General features: G+C 46.1%; 1 protein-coding gene across 2 annotated transcripts in view; it reads right to left on the bottom strand.

The window, feature by feature from the left end:
* The window catches only part of ogfod3 (2-oxoglutarate and iron dependent oxygenase domain containing 3), a 216,452-nt gene that overhangs the window by 41,153 nt on the left and 155,204 nt on the right, over positions 1–20,095 (bottom strand). Inside the window, exons 9-10 of one of the 2 annotated variants that reach the window (XM_072483276.1) lie at positions 3,772–3,895; positions 2,623–2,873 (exon numbers count right to left, since the gene is read on the bottom strand). In XM_072483276.1, the coding sequence (XP_072339377.1) occupies positions 2,725–2,873; positions 3,772–3,895 (273 nt within the window). In that variant the 3' untranslated portion in view covers positions 2,623–2,724. Of the gene's footprint in view, positions 1–2,622; positions 2,874–3,771; positions 3,896–20,095 lie in introns of those variants that run through there. The other variant, XM_072483277.1, reaches the window with a different exon arrangement.

Below are 20,095 nucleotides of genomic sequence, written 5' to 3'. Positions count from 1 at the left end.
CCAAGAGTCATTGTTATTAAGCAGGAAGGCATGCTTAGAATTGAAGCTAATTTTTCAAGTTGACGAAGTTGCTGATGAGCAGTACAGTATCCCATTCAGGAATGAATTTCCAGGATTATTTAAAGGCGTGGGAAAGCTGAAGACTCAATGCCATGTTATCCTAAGAGCTGAATTTAAGCCAATTTGCCTCCATACTGAGGAAGCTCTCTCATCCATCTCTTGGACAATGTCAAGAGTGAAGTTGAGCACATGCTACAGCAGCGGTTTATCATATTTGTACACAGATCCGCAAGAAAACAGCAGAACTGTAGAGTAAGGCTGTTGTTAAACCAAGAAAGTTCCACAGGAGGCAGGTTTGATATTGATTTTGATTTGATTTATTATTGTCACATGTATTAGTATACGGCGAAAAGTATTGTTTCTTGCATGCTGTGCGAACAATGCGTACTATACATAGGGAGGGAAGGAGAGACTGCAGAATATAATGTTACAGTTATAGCGAGGTGTAGAGAAAAGATCAACTTAATACGAGATAGGTCCATTCAAAAGTCTGATGGCAGTAGGGAAGAAGCTGTTCTTGAGTCGGTTGGTACGTGACCTCAAACTTTGGTATCTTTTTCCTGACGGAAGAAGGTGGAAGAGAGTATGTCCGGGGTGCGTGGAGTCCTTAATTATGCTGGCTGCCTTTCTGAGGCAGTGGGAATCATAGATAGAGTCAATGGATGGGAGGCTGGTTTGTGTGATGGACTGGGCTACATTCATGACCTTTTGTAGTTTCCTGCATTCTTGGGCAGATCAGGCTCCATACCAAGCTGCATTACAGCCAGAAAGAATGCTTTCTATGGTGCATCTGTCGAAGTTGGTGAAGGTCATAGCTGACATGCCAAATTTCCTTAGTCTTCCGAGAAAGTAGAGTCATTGGTGGGCTTTCTTACCTATAGTGTCGGCATGGGGGGACAGGCTGTTAAACGAGAAATATTGAACGAGAAATGTGAATTCTCAAAACCTATTATTAGATTTTCAGGACACATGGGGCGGGATTCTCCACTCCCACGCCTAAGTGGCCGTGCCGTCGTGAACGCCGTTGAGGTTCACAACGGCGCAGAACGGCCCCGTTCCCAACCGATTCAGGCCCTGACAATGGGCCAGGATCGGGGCCACGTCATCTACATGCGCCAGGCCTTGTCACCCGCGTAAAGGCGGCGCGGCATAGATGACGCGGCGTGGCATAGATGACGTGGCTGGCGCCGCATAACGGGCGTCATCCACGCATGCGCGGGTTGGCCGGCGCCAACCCGCGCATGCGTGGTTGCCGTCCTCTCTCAGTCCGCCCCGCAAGAAGATGGCGGACGGATCTTGCGGGGCCGCGGAAGGAAGGAGGTCCTCCTTCAGAGAGGTAGCCCGACGATCGGTGGGCACCGATCGCGGGCCACCCCACATTTCAGGTACCCCCCGGTGCAGGATCCCCCCTCGCAGGCCGCCCCCCCAGCGTTCACGCACCGCTCACGACAGCAGCGACCAGGTGTGGACGGCGCCGGGGGGAACCCGCCGTTTTGGCCTGGCCGCTCGGCCCATCTGGGCCTCAGAATAGCGGGGGTGCCGGAGAATCGCCATTTTGGGTATCTCCGGTGATTCTCCGGCCTGCGGCCCGCAAAACTCGACCGGGCCGTTCCCGCCGCTTGGGAGAATCGCGGGAGGGCGTCGGACCAGCGTCCCGGGAAATGTTGGCGGCCCAGGCGATTCTCCCAACCAGCGTGGGAGTGGAGAATCGCGCCCCTGGTGTAAGCCTCAGGAGTAACAGCCGACCCATAAAAAACAAAGGTAATTCATAGAGTTTTTACAACCTAGGGACGTGAAAGAACTGCGGAGATTCCCGGGAATAGTTAACCATGTAGGCAAATCTGGCAGAAGCCAATGAGCTGTTGGTCAACAGTGGTGCTGAAACGCAGAGCAGCACAATGCTTTTGAGAATATCAAAAACCTTCAAATTTCCCCTGAAATCTAGGTGCGCATCGATCCAGAACTGTTGGCCAAAGTAGTAGCCGTGCATCGTAGACAGGTTTGGAAGCAGTTTTATTCCTAGGACAAAGTGATGGCAAAGGTATACTAGTTTATTGCGCCTCAAGATCACTGACAGGCACAGAAAATGATAAGCTACAATTGAGAATGAAATACCGGCAGCAACATGGATGTGCGAGAGGTCCTCACACACACGATGGGATTGGGGTCTAAAATTGAAAGCGAACAGCCTTTAGTCACTCCTCTGAACATGACAGAGAGTGCAAAGATGCCGCTGAGAATTTAAAACTTCAGACTGAGACTTATGAGATATGATTCAGTAACTGAGTATGTCAGGGAAGTACCAAACAACAGCAGGTGCACTATCAAGAATCCCAGCTGATGGAGCCAAAATAGCGGATTTGAATTTCATCAAAGAGGTGGAAGCGTGTTGTCACACATTACCAAACACCTACTGGTTACTGCAAAGAAGCTGCAAGAGGCAAAACAAGCCCAATACCAAGATGATGAATGTGTCCAGATAAAGGAATAATGTCTGAAAGGGTGGCTGGGGTATATTCCTAACAACACAGTACTATTAACAGAGAAAGCTCGTCACAATCATTGATGCTATCCTAGTTTTTAATGACAGAATGGTTATTCTGAGAACACTTTAGCTTGATATTCTCCAAAACATTCATCAAGGCCACTTAGGGATAGCAAATGTCAAGCAAGAACCCAGCAATCAGTCTGGTGGTCAGACACTACTTGTTGTATTGAAAAACAAATTTCCAATTTCCATGTGTGTAATGAACAGGCAAGAGCAAAGATAATCTCTATCACCTTCCACTTTTCCATCAAAGCCATGGGAGTGCCTGGAAATGAATATATTTGATTTTAAAAGCAAGATATTTCTTATTGTCATTAATTACTACTCCCTGTGGATCGAAGAGAACTGATTGCACAGCATCACGGTGGAAGTAGTTATTCAATCACTGATTGGAATCTATGCAGCTCATGCCATTCTGGACAGTGTCGTGTCAGAGAATGGTCCACAATTTGCGAATGAATGATTCCATGACATTGTGAAGGAATAAGGATTCATTCACATGACTAGCTCACCTCGGCATCAGCATCCTCAAGTGAATGGAGAAGCTGGGAGAAGTGTTCAAACGATCAAAGACGAAGGGAGCGCAAATCAGGAAGTGATTCCCAATCCTTCGTCATGTAAATTACTGTATGGCGAGGATTGCGAGTGATTCCCAAGGGAATCCTGCAATCTGGCCACCATTTTGAGCAGGCGGCCCTTAGCGAGGTCCCATGGCTGGAAACCTCCCCCTCCCCTCCGCATTGTATGTTGTAACTGAGTGCCAACAGTACAAAACATTCTCTTCCCCAGGAGGGCAATTTGAAGAACATAGGTCTGGATTCTCCGATCGCTGACGCCGAAATCGAGATCGGCCGGGGAATGCGTTTTTACGCTTGAATCGGGGGCGCCACCGTGCGCATGCGCGGCCACGGACCCGGGCATTCTTTGGCCGTATCCGCAGGTAAAGTCGTGGGCTTTACGCGGCGCGGCTGCTAGCTCCCCACCGGGCGGAGGATTGGTGCGGGGGCAGTGGCGACTTTTTGGTCATAAGACCAGACGGATCCTATGGACTCAGCCGCAGAATCGCAGAATCCAGTCCATAACGTTCAAAACACCGTTAAGAAGAAGTTTCAAGCATTTTACTTGGATTCTGGGGATTGAGCAGATGTAAAAAAATAGCATACCTATCCGAGGTTCTACTGTCCTGTTGGCAAGTTCATCAACGAACACAAATCGTCCACCACCAAAATCAGTCCGATAGTCAGAGAGGTACAACAGTGACGTGTAGTCAAATGATCCGTATGTCACCTGTGAAAAACATCAGAGCAACAGGTCAGACTTAGCTCCTGTTTGAATTCCAGGGAGAAAAGCACCACCTAACATTATCCGCCGTAATGAGTTGAAAATGTTTTTAGCTCATTTCTCAAACTGTGAACAAACCAAGTGCAATAGTATAATTGTTCATCACTCACAATGTGATATGCACAACACCGGGGCATACATCAAAATAACTGCTGCTCATGGTAAAATGTTCCTACATAATCATTTTCAAAACGGTCTGCTTATAGATTAACCAGTCATTCATCCTTTCATTGTAATTTGTAGGGTTCTATTGTGTCACATTGTCCACATTGCAACAGTTGCTGTGACACATTTTGAAGCACTTATGACTTCAGGCTTCTTGGAAAGGCAATGAGATGCTAAATCGATACCAGATTTTGTTTACACATTGTCAGCAAGATGTGAACCTATAGTTAGGGCAGCTGCAGAGCTCTCATGGTCAGGTAACAATGTTTTCAATCTATCAGCGCAGGAGGTTGGTGCAATTTCAGAAAAACAAATTCAATATGCCCCTACCATTTGTACATCGCATATTGCACAATATATAAATTATCAGCCTGGAAAGATTCTTGTGAATTCATCTGAGTGGTTGATGCATTCTGGTCAAATTCCTCTGTCTGTTTTTTTGACATAGGCATTAGATCATTCATTTTAATGCAATCTTTCATTTTGTTCTTTATGAAGTCGTTGTGGGGGAGGCGGGGGGGATGTCAGATGGTGGGGTTAGTCAGGTCGGGATGTAGTCAGGTGGTGGGGGCTGGTCAGGTCGGGTTGCAGGGGTAAAGGGACTAATAGGAAGGTGAGAACTCTTTGGGCCGGGTGGCAGGGTATTTGTGGAGTTAAGGTGGTAGCCAGATGGGGGTCATATAGGTAGTTAGGTGTTAGACCAGGAATGTTCTTTCTAACATTTCCTGAGTAACAATCCAGAATCACAGAATTGTTACAGCTCAGAAGGAGGCCATCAGGCCCACAGTGTCTGCACCGGCTCTCCAAACGAACGTTATGACTTTGTGCCATTCCCTTGCCTTTTCCCCGTACCCCTGAATATTGCTTCTATTAAAGTAATCACCAAATGCTCTCTTGAATGCCTCAGTTGAACCTGCCTTCAGCACACATCCAGGCAGAGCATCGCAGACCCGAACCGCTCGTTGTGTGAAGAAATGTTTTTGCACGTCACATTTGCTTCTTTTGCAAGTCACTTTAAATCTGTGCCCTCTTGTTCTTGATTCTTTTACAAGCGGGAACAATTTCTCCCTGCCTACTCTGTCCAGCTCGCTCAAGATTTTGTACATCTCGATCAAATCTCTTCTTGGCCACCTACTCTCCAAGAAGAATTGTCCCAACCTCGCCAATCTATCCTCATAACTGAAGTTTCTCATTTCCGGAACCATCCAGGTGAGTAAGTCAGAATTTACGGGTGGCATGGTGGGACAGTGGTTATCATTGCTGCCTCACAGTGCCAAGGACTTGGGTTCAATTCTGACCCTGGGTGACTTTGTGGAGTCTGCACATTCTCCCCGTGTCTGCCTGGGTTACCTCCACAGTTCCAAAGATGTGCAGATTAGGTGGATGGGCCATGCTAAATTGCCCATTAGTGGCCAAAGGCTAGGCGTGGGAGTGGGCCTGGGTGGGGTACTCATTGAGAGGGTTTGTGTAGACTCAATGGGCTGAATGGCTTCCTCAGTACTGTATGGATACTAAGGTGAAAGTATGGATACTAAGGTTAATAATGAGGTTATATCGTCACGTTGATAACGCAAGAAATAATTGCACCATACAAAACCGGATGACTTCAGTTTTCTTAGAGCTTCATGATGCCATTGATATCGAGGAAGCATTAAATCATCTGGAATGATGAAGCTCTCAGAAAACTGAAGTCAGTGGGTATTGGGGGAAATCTCTACAATGGCTGCTGTCATATATAGCACAAAGAAAGATGGTTGCGGTTGTTGAAGGCCAACTATTTCTGTCCCGGGCACTGCTGCAGCAATTCCTTAGGGCTGTGACCTCAGCCGAAGCATCTTCAACTGTTTTGACAATGACCTTCCCACTGTCATAAGGTCAGAAGTGGGGATTTTCGCTGCTGATCTGATTACACAATGTTCAGTACAATTTGCATCTCCCAGATACTGAAGCAGTGGATGTCCAACAAGACCTGGATAATATTCAGGCTTGCGGCAATAAGTGACAAGTGACATTCAAGCCACAAAAGTGCCAGGCAATGTCCATCTCCAGCAAGGGGGAGTCTAACCACCTCCCTTTGACGCTCAACAGCGTTACCATTGCTGAATTCCTAACCATCAACATCCTGAGAGTTTATCATTGACTGGAAACATAATTGTGCCAGCGACATAAATACTGTAGCTACAAGACTAGGTCAGGAGCTGGGGATTCTGTGGCAATTAACTCACCTCCTGACTCCCAAAGCCTGTCCACAATCTGCAATACACAAGTCAGGAGATTATTTTTAAAAATTCATTCATGGGCATCGCTGGCAAGGCCACCTTTAATTGCCCATCCCTAATTGCCCTTGAGAAGGGGGTGATGAGCTGCCTTTTTGAATGGCTGCAGTCCCTGTGGTGTAGGTACACCCACAGTGCTGTCGGAGAGGAAGTTCCAGTAGTTTAGATCCAGCGACAGTGAAGGAACGGTGATATATTTCCAAGTCAGGATGACGTGTGGCTTGGAGGGGGGGTTCCAGGTGTTGGTGTTCCCATGTGTCTGCTGCCCTTGTCCTTCTAGATCATATTAGTCGTGGATTTGGAAGTTTTTTTTATAAATTATTTTTAATGATTTTCCAAAAGAGGAAAAAGAGATAAACAAAGTACAACACAGTACCAAAATTCCACCCTCCAATAAACAGACAGACAAACAAAAACCCCAGAAAATTCACAGTCAATAGTAATTAATTGTGGCTACGAACCGGCGGAGGTTGGGGTACTTTTGGCTGTACCGGGGGAAGAGATAGGGGTGCCCCTTATCCCCCTTGTTGTTTGCACTGGCAATTGAGCCGCTGGCCATGGCACTGAGGGAGTCCAGGAAATGGAGGGGATTGGTTCGGGGGGAAGAGGAACACCGGGTTTCGTTGTATGCCGATGACCTGTTGTTGTATGTTGCGGATCCAGTGGAGGGGATGGCGGAGGTCATGCAGATCCTCAGGGAATTTGGGGACTTTTCGGGGTATAAACTCAACGTAGGGAAGGGTGAGCTCTTTGTGGTGCACTCAGGGGACCAGGGAAGGGGGATAGACGAGTGACCGCTGAAGAGGGCTGAAAGGAGCTTTCGGTACCTGGAGATCCAAGTAGCTAGGAGTTGGGGGGCCCTGCACAAGCTTAATTTGACATGGTTGGTGGAGCAGATGGAGGAGGATTTTAAATGATGGGATATGCTGCCACTCTCACTGGCGGGTAGGGTGCAGTCGGTAAAAATGACGGTCCTTCCGAGGTTTCTCTTTGTGTTCCAGTGCCTTCCCAAGGTCTTTTTCAAACGGGTAAGCAGGAGCATCATGGGATTTGTGTGGGCGAATAAGACCCCGAGGGTGAAGAGGGTTTTTCTGGAGCGTAGCAGGGATAGGGAGGGGCTGGCGCCTCCGAATCTGTGTGGCTATTATTGGGAAGCCAATGTGGCGATGATCCGTAAGTGGGTAATGGAGGGAGAGGGGGAAGCGTGGAAGAGGTTAGAGATGGTGTCCTGTGTGGGCACGAGCCTGAGGGCGCTGGTGACGGCACCGCTGCCGCTCTCGCCGACAAGGTACCCCACGAGTCCGGTGGTGGCGGCGACCCTGAAGATCTGGGGGCAGTAGAGGCGACACAGGGGCGAGGTGGGGGCCTCGCTTTGGTCCCCGATTCGGGAGAACCATCGGTTCGTCCCGGGAAGGATTGATTTCATAGAATTTACAGTGCAGAAGGAGGCCATTCGGCCCATCGAGTCTGCACCGGCTCTTGGAAAGAGCAACCTACCTAAGGTCCACACCTCCACCCTATCCCCATAACCCAGCAACCCCACCCAACACTATGGGCAATTTTGGGCACGAAGGGCAATTTATCATGGCCAATCCACCTAACCTGCACATCTTTGGACTGTGGGAGGAAACCGGAGCACCCGGAGGAAACCCACGCACACACGGGGAGGATGTGCAGACTCCGCACAGACAGTGATCCAAGCCGGAATCGAACCTGGGACCCTGGAACTGTGAAGCAATTGTGCTATCCACAATGCTACCGCGGCGGGTTTCGGAGCTGGTATCGGGCAGGGATTAGAAGAATGGGGGACCTGTTCATCGATGGGACGTTTGCGAGCCTAGGGGCGTTGGAGGAGAAGTTTGGGCTACCCCTGGGAAACGCTTTTAGGTACATGCAAGGGCGTTTGTGAGGTGGCAGGTGAGAGAATTCCCGCTGCTTCCAGCACATGGGATTCAGGACAGGGTGGCTTTGGGTGTATGGGTTGGAGAAGGCAAGGTTTTGTCAATTTATTAGGAGCTGCAGGAAGAGGAGGAGGCCTCGGTGGAGGAGTTAAAGTGGGAGGAGGAGCTTGGGGAGGAGATAGATGAGGGTCTGTGGGCTGATGCCCTGAGTCGGGTTAATTATTCCTCCTCTTGCGCCAGGCTCAGCCTAATACAGTTCAAGGTTACTCACAGAGCGCATATGACAGGGGCAATGTTGAGTAGGTTCTTTGGAGTGGAGGACAGATGTGGGAGGTGCTCGGGGAGCTCAACAAATCACGTCCATATGTTCTGGTCGTGCCCGGGACTGGATGGGTTTTGGAGGGGTTTTGCGAGGACTATGTCCAAGGTGGTGAATGCCCGGGTCAAGCCGAGCTGGGGATTAGCATTATTTGGGGTATCGGACGAGCCGGGAGTGCAGGAGGCGAAAGAGGCCGGTATTCAGGCCTTTGCGTCCCTGCTAGCCCGGCGGAGGATTTTGCTACTATGGAAGGATGCAAAGCCCCCTAGTGTGGAAGCTTGGATCAGTGACATAGCAGGGTTCATCAAGCTGGAGAGGATAAAGTTTTCCTTGCGAGGGTCTGTGCAAGGGTTCCTCAGGCGGTGGCAACCGTTCCTAGACTATCACGCGGAGCGTTAGGAGGAGGTCAGCAGCAGCAGCCCCGGGGGGGGGGGTTCTCTTGGGGTGGTGTTTGGGTTAAGGTGTTTTTTTTCCCTATTTGTGCTTTTTACTGTTATATGGGGGTTACTGTATATGGGGGAAGTCCACCTGTATAATTTCTACTTGTTGTGTTCTTGTTGCTTTCTTTTTTTTTTGGGGGGGGGGTGTTTTGTTGAAAATTTGTTGAAAAACTTGAATAAATATATATATATTTTAAAATAGTAATTAATTCTTGAAGGAAAGACAATGGTTGCCATCTATAAAATAATTCTCAGTGGATCCTCTAATGGCATACTTAGTCATCTCCAAATACAGAAAAGGCATTATGTCTTCCAACCAGGGTGAAGCATTTGGTGGCTTGGGGGACTTCCAGGTTAATAAAATCCACCTGTACACTATTCATGAAGCAAATGCAATGACGTCTGCCTCAATCTTAGTGAAAGTGACCAGTGCAGATGAGACTCCAAATATGGCTATCAAAGGACAAGGCTGTAGATCAATATCTAGAACTTTGGAAATAGTACCAAAAAAGGAAGACCAAAAATTGGCCAACTTCGAGCACGATCAGAATGTGGGCATGGTCTGCAGGGGCGAGTGAGAACCTGCCACATTTGTGCTTGTGTTGGAGAAAAACTTGCTAATTCTGACCTTGGTAAAGTGAATTCTGTGCAGAAGTTTAAAATGAATTAAGCTTAACCAAGCATAAGAGGGTGTGTAGTTGATCCTGAAAAAGGGCCTCCTCCCACCAGTCGTCCTTAAGGTCGAGCCCAAGCTCTGCTCCCCAATCATTTCTTACCTTATGGAGAGGGGAGGGTTCAGAGGATATCATGAGACTGTACAATCTTGAAGTAGAACCACTGCTGGATTGAGGCACTGGCAAAATCCCTTCCCACAAAGAGATTTAGAGGTCGTTGAGGAAAGGGCAGCATGGTGGCACAGTGATTATCACTGCTGCCTCACAGCGCAGGGGTCCGGGTTCGATTCCGTCCTTGGGTCATTCTCTATGTGGAGTTTCCATTTTCTCCCCGGGTCTGCGTGGGTTTCCTCCGGGTGCTCCGGTTTCCTCCCACAGTCTAAAGATGTGCGTGTTGAGTGGATTGGTCATGATCAACGCGCTGGTTTACGGGGATGGGGCGACTGGGATGGTGTTCTTTTGGAGGGTCGGTGCAGACTCGATGGGCTGAATGGCTTCCTTCTGCACTGTAGGGATTATCTGGATTCTACGGGCTTGAAAATAGCGGTAAAGACTAGATTCAGGTCAATTAAATTTGGCCGCAGGTTACCTGAAGTCCCTTCTTCCTCCACAAGCAAACCTCAGGTGAAGTATGGAGGGCAAGAATAAATGGTTATTAGAAATAATAAATAGTTATTAGAAATAGGACCAAACAGAAAAGAAGTGGAAAGTTTAAAATGCTGACAAATTTGTTTCCATATTTTTAAAGTAGAAATCACAACGAGGTTGGCGTGTATTTAGAGGGGAGAAGAGTAGCGGGGCACAAATTAGGGCAGGAAGAGAGGTTGAGCAGCAAGTGTCCATTTCCATAAGGCACCAGTTTAAACTTGGATCATGACACCATGTTAACATCTTTTGAATATTAACCCCCAATAATAATACAGTAGATTAGGAACAGCGACCCCACCAACCCATCCCCCTCTTTGAAATATTGCTCTACGGACTCCAGGGATTCTGCCTGCAGAGATAAATACTGATATAAGCTTGTTAACCATATTTTAAAAAAAGATTTTGGTAGAAAAATAGGGAGACATTTGAAAAGAAACAAGCGTTCTGGCAGAATGTTCATTTTTGTGGATTGAATTCTGCCACCAAAGGAAAGAGACAAACTATCCCAGCTCTACAAATCAGCTGTAATTTTGGTGACCAGACTGGTAAGATTAGTTCCATGAAGGGTCACAAGAGAGTGTTACATTCACACCTAAGTAGCGAAAACCAGCACCAGATGTATGAAACAGCAAAGCTCTTGTTGGGGGGGGGGGGGGGGGGGATTTGTTTGGCCCTACAGTTAAGTGGGAAACACTCACTTTTGTTGATACTCAATTTATTTAGTCAGAGAATGAGCCAGAGGAGTTGAAAATATTCATTATGCCATCAACACAGACAAAAAGGTTAGTGATATATAATAGGAAGTCATCAGCACATAAGGACACAGACTGCCCCAGACCAGCTCGAAGGATATGCTTTATCAATGTGGACGACGTTAAGTATATTGACGGAGGGTCTATGGCCAGAGGAAAGAACAGTGGGGACAGAGGATCCCCCTTGATGGGTTCCCCTGGATAAAGGGATGTAAGTGTAGAGAGTAAGCGTGCACACTGGCGATAGGTGAGGTATAAAGAAGGCAAATCCATTAAGTAAATTTTGGACCAAACCTTATTTTACCCAAAATGTCAAAGAGATAATTCCACTCCACCCGGTCAAAAGCCTTCTCCGCATCCAGAGAGACAACAACTTCAGGGATGGCCGAGACAGTTGGGGAAATTTTAATGTCAAGAAAACGACGTTTATTTGAGGATAATTGGCGTCCCTTTACAAAGCCAGTTTGGCCATCCCATATTCTACCAGAGAGACATGTTTCCAAACGGCACACCAGTACCTTAACTCACAGCTTTAAGTCGAAGTTTAAAAGAGAGATAGGCCGAAATAAGCCAAATTTTTCAGGGTCCCTGTCTTTTATGAGTATAAATGAAATGGAAGCTTGAGTCAATATAGGGGGCAGAGAACCATGAGATAATGAGTCACTAAGCATATCTAGCAATAAGGGCACAAGTTGAGTGGAGAACCTTTTATAAAAGTCAATAGGGAAGCCGTCAGGGCCAGTGGCTTTACTACTTTGCATCAATGTAATGCTCCTGTCCTCATCTACAGATGGATTGTCCAAATTATTTAGGAAGTCAGCATTTTCCATGCTAACCGACAGAAGATCATTTTTATAGAGATATCAGAGGGGTCAGTAGTGAGATTATGGGAGGAGTCATAGATCTGGGAGATAAACCTAGAAGCAGACTGGTGCCTGAGCTGGTGGTCTAGTAGGCAGCCAGCGTTGCCCATGTATTCATAAAAAGGCCCCCTTAAATGTTGTAACATGTGCTCAGATTCACCTGTAGAAAGTAAGTCAAATTGAGTCTGGAGCTTCAGCCTGTCTGCATATAACTCAGGGGTGGGGGCATTGAATATTGGCAGTCTATTTCTAAACCAAAATCCACCAATTCTTGTTGTTTTGATTTTCTTTGTTTGATAATACATGCATTGTAAGAAATTACATTTCTCCGGCGAACCGTCTTGAAGATCTCCCATAATACTGATGGGGTAACGGAATTAGATTTGTTTGTTTTAATAAAAATCATCATCTATACTGGTGAATATTGATTTACAAAAATCCTTGGGCTGGATTCTCTGCCCCGCCGCGTCACATTTCTGTTTCAGCCCGCCAGCGGGATGCTCCGTTAAGCCGGCTGGTCAATGGGGTTTGCCATTGTGGGGCAGCCGCACGCCGTCAGCAAATCCCTGGGCTGTCGGCAAAATGGAGCATCCGCCGGCGGAGAATCCAGCCCCTTGCCAGATAGTAGGGTCATATCAAATCTCCATGGAGACTGACCATTAGCTTTGGACATAAGAGCCAGGACAAGCGAATGGTCTGATATAACTCTGACAGTTTTAACTGTGAGGAGAAGAGCTCTGTTGATACATGAGAAAGCATCGTGGACGTGAGAGAAGTAGGAAATGTGCCTTGTGACCAGGTGGAGGAAATGGCAAATGTCCACAACCCGTTTGAGTCATAAAGGTAGAAAGAGGGTGGCACAGTGGTTAGCACTACTGCCTCACAGCTCCAGAGTCCCAGGTTCATTTCTGACCTCGGGTGACTGCCTGTGTGGAGCTTGCACTTTCTCCCCGTGTCTGCGTGGGAGTGCTCCGGAGTCCAAAGATGTGCAGGTTAGGTGGAGTGACCATGCTAAGTTGCCCTTTAGTGTCCAAAAAGGTTAGGTATGGTTACTGGATTATGGGGATAGTGGAGGTGTGGGCTTAAATTCAGTGCTCTTTCCAAGGGTCAATGCAGACTTGATGGGCCGAATGGTCTGCTTCTGCGGTGGCAAATAATAATATACTGGTACATCAAGAAAGAACTTGTAGAAAGGATCGTCGGGCGAAACACCACATGCTCTTCCACTACATTCGCAACTGGAAGTTCACGATTCAGTCACATTATTGTGGGTTTGGAAGTTGTTCACTAAGGAGCCTTGTTGAGTTCCTGCTGTGCATCTTGTAGATGATACACTGCTGACACTGTTTGTTGGTGGTGGAGGGAGTGACTGTTTGTGGAAGGGGTGTCAATCAAGCGGGCTGTTTTGGCCTGGGTGTTGTCGCGCTTCTTGAGTGTTGTTGGAGCTGCACTCATCCAGGCAAGTGGAGAGTATTCCATCACACTCCTGACTTGTGCCTTGTAGATGGTCGACAGGTTTTGGGGAGTCAGAAGGTTAGTTACTCACCGATTGGATACTCTCAACTTGCTTGATTGAGAGCAGCTCCAACACTCAAGAAGCTTGACATTATCCAAGTTTGTCAGCATCCCTTCCATCAACTTAGACACTCACTCCCTCCACCACTGACATACAGTGTACGATATACAAGGTATTATATGCAGCAACTTGCCAAGTTTTCTTCAAGTACCAACCCCGTGTTCTATACCACCTAGAAGGACAAGGGCAGCTGGCACAATACCAACACCACCAACTACAAGTTCTCTTCCAAGTCACACACCATCCTGACCTGGAACTACTCGAGCCTACTCCGGCATTCAATATGATCATGGCTCATCTTCCAACTCAATAGCCTGATGCCGCCTTCCCCACATGTCCAAAACCCCAGTCCAATGAAAAGCCTTTTCTGACGCTTAGCTTGCAGTGCTAATTTTTAATGCCAAATTCGACCTATTTTTTTAGCCCATTCTCAGAATCAATTCATCACTTTCACAAGCTCAACTATGCCTTGGCGCAAGATACATTCCTTAGACTGCAAAGAACCTCCTGATTCAGATGCTGCTGAACATGGAGGACTATCTTTCTTTGCTGAAATCTGGGAACCATATTAAACATTCACTTTGAATTGCCTTTGGAACCAATGAAGCAGGGGCTTTATCTCCTTCAAGTTACAGAGGGAGGAACAGAGAAAGACAAGCATCAGAACTATTGGAGATAAAAATGGGCCCATGGCAGAAGCAAATGCATTTCATGTTGGGAAGACTGCCGTGCAAAAACAAAATAGGAATATTTACCCAGAGGTAGCAATCTTTGCAAGAGTTTTTGTTGAACTTCTGAAAATTTCAAATTTGTAGTGAAGAAATATGCTAAGTTGCAAGGGAGCGAACTGAAGGATTAAAACATACTTGGGAATTAAAAAAAAAAAATAACAACACACTCACTACTGCCTTAATCGGGGAAGGGAAAAAAACTTCTGACAGGAAGAGACATTTAATATTTACAGAGGAAATGTGTTATTGATGTGTTGCTTCAATGCAGCAGTGGATTCTGGTTCTGTGACTCACTTGCGCTTGCTAGAAGCAACATATTCATACTCGGGGTCCTGCCCTCTGCAGACAAAAGGAACATGCCCATTATTGAATTAAACATTCTCCATGGCAACACCTTAACCAGTCAGAGTCCGCTTGCCAACCAATCATCACCCTTCCCTCATGTAGTATAAACTGTTGCTCCCTTTGAAATTTGGTATTTTTGCACCTGTCCTGATGAGTGCAAGTTGAAAAGCTTCAACAGCATGTCTCCTTTTTCAGCAATACTCATGTTCTGTATTACCAAGCGACTGTTAATACCTAAATTGAATTGAATCCAATGCTGCATTGAAGCAACACATCAATAATACATTTCCTCTGTAAATATTAAATGTCTTTTCCTGTCAGAAGTCTTTTTCCCCTCCCCGATTAAGGCAGTAGTGAGTGTGTTGTTATTTTCTTTTAAATTTTATTTGTGAAAATGTTTCTAAATTGTATTTCAAGTATTGAAAAACAAACTTGGAATCAATGGCAGTTTCCTAATTTGTCCCGAATTCTCTCCTGGTAATATAATCTTTGATGGTGTTTTGCGGTATCGACCATGCCAGTTCACTAACTTATCAATTTAAAGCAACTTTATATATATTTCTAAGACTCATTGTTCTCATTCCGGTGGAGCTAACTGGACCTAGGTTTAGGGATAACATTTAATGAAGCTTTGTGAAAAAGCAGGGGGAATAACTTTATTTTCCTTATACTAACAAGACGTACTTTATCTAGCAGGAGATTAATTTGGTTTAGCGTTCCTCGCCTTTTTTTCCCCCAATTTTTGTTCCGCTTCCTAGACATATTTTCATTAGCACCATCAGCTCGATGGCATGGTAGCATAGTGGGTAGCACAGTTGCTTCTTAGCTCCAAGGTCCCAGGTTCGATTCCCGGCTTGGATCACTGTCTGTGCGGAGTCTGCACGTTCTCTCCGTGTCTGCGTGGGTTTCCTCCGGATGCTCCAGTTTCCTCCCACAAGTCCAGAAAGACGTGCTGTTAGGTGAATTGGACATTCTGAATTCTCCCTCTCTGTTCCCCTCCAGGCGCCGGAATGTGGCGACAAGGGGCTTTTCACAATAACTTCATTGCAGTGTTAATGTAAGCCTACTTGTGACAATAAAGATTATTATTCTAGATGATTCCCCCAAATGTTCAGATGTGGGCTGAGATAGTGCCTGTCAGTAAACTGCATGCTCCATCACAGTGGGTTGTTGCTTAACCTCCATCCATTTCCCTCCACCTCACCTGTTTTCTCTCTTTTTCCCTCTCACTCTCTTACGCGCACTCTCAATTATGCTAATAATGATCGCTTTTACAAAGATTATAAAGAACCATAGCCCATTTTCCTCTCATTGACCCAATGTCACTCAAGTTAGTTTTAGCACCCCTATTAAAATCCCAGATAACATCCACAAGGAGTACAGATCAAACAGCAGTTTTAGAGTCGATGTATTTCGATAGCCAATTTAACACAACTCAAGCACAACTCAGAATGAAATGCAATTCAAAACCTGAACATGGAATCTTGATTGCGCATCCTTGGGATTTACATATAAATTGAACCAGGGCTAACAACTGAAGAATTTGAATGATCAAGAAAGGATAATTGCTAACAGCACACAAAACATCCCAGAAATTATAATTATGCGTTACCCTTTCAGGGCAATACTTAGCAATTAGAATAATATTAAATGGTGCAGTTAGATAAATTCTTATAAAGTCGTAACAGCAATTCATAATTATAGCTCTGGCACTGATACAGAAAAGAAAGTGCTGTGAATTGGAAACAGCATAGAGGAGTGTGATAAAAGGGCTCTGCAATAGCGGTAAAATTTAGAATTCCAGTCTGCAGCAATGAACAGATTAAATCATAAGGCTGAATATCTAACCATCTGGATTACACTGATTCAGGAATTCAAGAGCTTTAATTAGCAAAACCAAGCAGAACGTCCACATTCTGTTTAGCTCAAAAATAATGAAAGAAACCCAGCTGATGAACAGCAATCACATTTCTAGTGATCACAGTTATCCCTGGCACTAATGTTTCTATATGGCCCTTAAGGGTCCAAAGACATTGAATGCTACACATTGCTTAACATTTCTACCAATATTTTCACCAACTCCTACACTATCTTTTGGCTTTTCCATGCATTGCACTTGGGGAAATAACATCATATTATTGTTACGGACACCGGGTAGCCCTCAACAATGGCTCAGGCACTGAACCAGATGCATAAATTGTTTTTTGTTTTAATGTGGGGTGGAATGAACGATTTTTCATAGAATTTACAGTGCAGAAGGAGGCCATTCGGCCCATCGAGTCTGCACCGGCTCTTGGAAAGAGCACCCTACCCAAGGTCAACATCTCCACCCTATCCCCATAACCCAGTAACCCCACCCAACACTAAGGGCAAATTTGGACACTAAGGGACAATTTATCATGGCCAATCCACCTAACCCGCACATCTTTGGACTGTGGGAGGAAACCGGAGCACCCGGAGGAAACCCACGCACACACGGGGAGGATGTGCAGACTCCGCACAGACAGTGACCCAAGTCCGGAATCGAACCTGGGACCCTGGAGCTGTGAAGCAATTGTGCTATCCACAAGGCTACCGTGCTGCCCATATTTGTTCCAGGAGTGATAATATAAGAAATAGGGCTTTGTTATTTTATAAACAAACTTTATTAAAACAAAAGAAAAGAAAACAATATTTAAACTTTTACTTCAGCTAACATGCAGTTTCTTAACCTTAACACACGGGCTCCCATTAAACCGCACTGTACGTGAAAATGCAGCTCTTGTTCCACTTATACAAACAGACTAAGGCAATACTTGCATTTGCAAAGCACTTTTCTTCAGTGTCCTAGGGCTTTCCTTCCAGAAGGACAATATAAATCTATGAGAGACCTTTAAATTTATGCCTAGGTCTCTGCATTTAATATGTCACCAATAGTGATCTTCATTGCACTTAAGGGTTATCTCCCCAGACAAGCACAATGAGAACTATCAGAAAGTCAATATCCAGAATTAACATTGCCAAAATGTTTCTTCAATAATGTGAACACAAAGTGCACATTTTACTGGAACACAAAATGTAAATGTCGCCACGATCCCAGAGGACCATAGGCTGCTCTTTCCTTTGAGAGCTGATTGATGGTGGTTTAACCTGAGGGTCACCACACCTCAGCCGATGGGCAAGGTTGGGCCAACATGAATAACCTCAGCCTATATGGGAATTGAAGCCACGCTCTTGGTGTTGCTCTGCATCACGAGCCAGCAGTCCAGCCAACAACTCCCACCCCCCCCCCACCGAAGAAGCTCCACTGTCCAACATCAATAGTTCTGAGAAATATTTCTGTTGACTTCACCAAAGGATAGGCTCAATCTGTCCTTTAAAGGTAAGTTAACTCTCATTACAGTACTTTTCCAATGCAAGAAGTACCATTACACAGTGAAAAATATTACACAATGTCCAGTCAGCCAATGCTGTCATCTTTTGTACTGTAATTTTAACAAAGTGACGGCTCTGGTTAATTTTTTTTTTTAAATCCTGCTTTTGAATTTTGAAAATAAATCTAACCATCTGCTTCTATCCATTGATTCACCAACACTCTGCTTTGAAATTGAAATGAGCACCTTCTGTTCTTTTTATCTCAAAGAGTACTCTGCTGTTTGGACAACTGTGGTCATTATGAATGCCATAAACATAGGTAGAACATACTCCCACAATACTTCAAGGCCTGTACACACCGCGGATTCTAAGTCCATAGGCCACATTACAATGACCGTATCTGACTCACCATCACGACTGATGCAGCAGCAACAAGTGACAAGGGTACAACTCCCAGGGGTCAGCATATTTCCCAGGCCCTGGAGTTCCCCCTTCTTCTTTGCCATGTCATACTGCCTACCCTTTGCCTTAAGCCTAACCTAGTTGCTGCCCACTTCTCAACTCCACTTACATTACTCTTATTGCATTTCCGTCTCAATTCTAAGCATCGTGTTACCTCAGCCTTAGTAGTGGGAATTCAAAAATGTCAGGTACACAGTTGACTGCTGCTCAAAACCAAGGGCTGAAGTTTCCTCTTGGCAGCCTATTTTATGAATCAGGCCATTTCGTTGCTCATTAATTGCACACATGTCTGATGTGAAAATTTGCATGGGAGCTTTGCCTATTTCTACAGTATTCAGGTTTGAAATGCAGTTTGGAAGTCACAAACCAGTGCAGGAGGAGTGCTGGGCAGAGATGAGCTGGTGAGAAGGCAGGCGCTCCTCAATTCTCAGTGACAACAATATGTCTTCTAAAAATGTTTGAAGGCCTCTTAGCCTCATGAGCAAAGCAGCTCGCTTGATCAACACACCTTCCACCAACGTAGACATTCACTCGTTCCATTATTATTTTTTAATTCATTTACGGGATGTGGGCGTTGCTGGTTAGGCCAGCATTTATTCTCATCCCTAGTTGCCCTTCACAAGGTGGAGGTGAGTTGCCTTCTTGAACTGCTGCAGTCCTTGAGGTGTAGGGACACTCACTGTGCTAGTAGGGAGGCAGTTCCAGGATGTTGCCCCAGCGACAGTGAAGGAACAGCGATATATTCCCAAGTCAGGGTGGTGAGTGACTTGGAGGGAAAGCTCCATGTGGTGGGGTTCCAAAGTGTCTGCTGTTCTTGTCCTAGTGATCGTGGGTTTGGAGGGTGTTATCTAAGGAACCTTAGTGAGTTACTGTAGTGCATCTTGTAGATGGTACACTCGGCTGCCACTGTTCGTCGGTGGTGGAGGGTTTGAATGTTTGCGGAAGGGGGAGCAATCAAGTGGACTGCTTTGTCCTGGATGGTGTCGAACTTCTTGAGTGTTGTTGGAGCTGCACTCAACCAGGCAAGTGGAGATTATTCCATTACACTCCTGACTTGTGCCTTGTAGATAGGCTTTGGGGGGGGGGGGGGGGGGGTGTCAGAAGGTGAGTAACTCGCTGTAGGATTCCGAGCCTTTGACCTGCCCTGGTAGCCACAGTATTAATGTGGCTAGTCCAGTTCAGTTTCCGATCAGTGGTAATCACCGGAATGTTTATTGTGGGTGATTCAGCGATGGTAATGCCATTGAATGTCAAGGGGCAGTGGTTAGATCCTCTCTTGTAGGAGATGGTCATTGCCTGGCACTTCTGTGGTGCGAACGTAATTTGCCACTTGTCAGCCCAAGCCTGGTTACTGTCCAGGTCCTGTTGCATTTGGACATAGAATCTACAGTGCAGAAGGAGGCCATTCGGCCCATCGAGTCTGCACCGGCTCTTGGAAAGAGCACCCCACCCAAGGTCAACACCGCCACCCTATCCCCATAACCCAGTAACCCCACCCAACACTAAGGGCAATTTTGGACGCTAAGGGCAATTTATCATGGCCAATCCACCTAACCTGCACATCTTTGGACTGTGGGAGGAAACCGGAGCACCCGGAGGAAACCCACGCACACACAGGGAGGACGTGCAGACTCCACACA

The sequence above is a fragment of the Scyliorhinus torazame genome, chromosome 18 (genome assembly GCF_047496885.1).
Source record: "Scyliorhinus torazame isolate Kashiwa2021f chromosome 18, sScyTor2.1, whole genome shotgun sequence".
Taxonomy (NCBI): domain Eukaryota; kingdom Metazoa; phylum Chordata; class Chondrichthyes; order Carcharhiniformes; family Scyliorhinidae; genus Scyliorhinus; species Scyliorhinus torazame.
The sequence above is the reverse complement of the archived record's forward strand: the minus strand, read 5'-3'. Positions and strand labels throughout refer to the sequence as shown.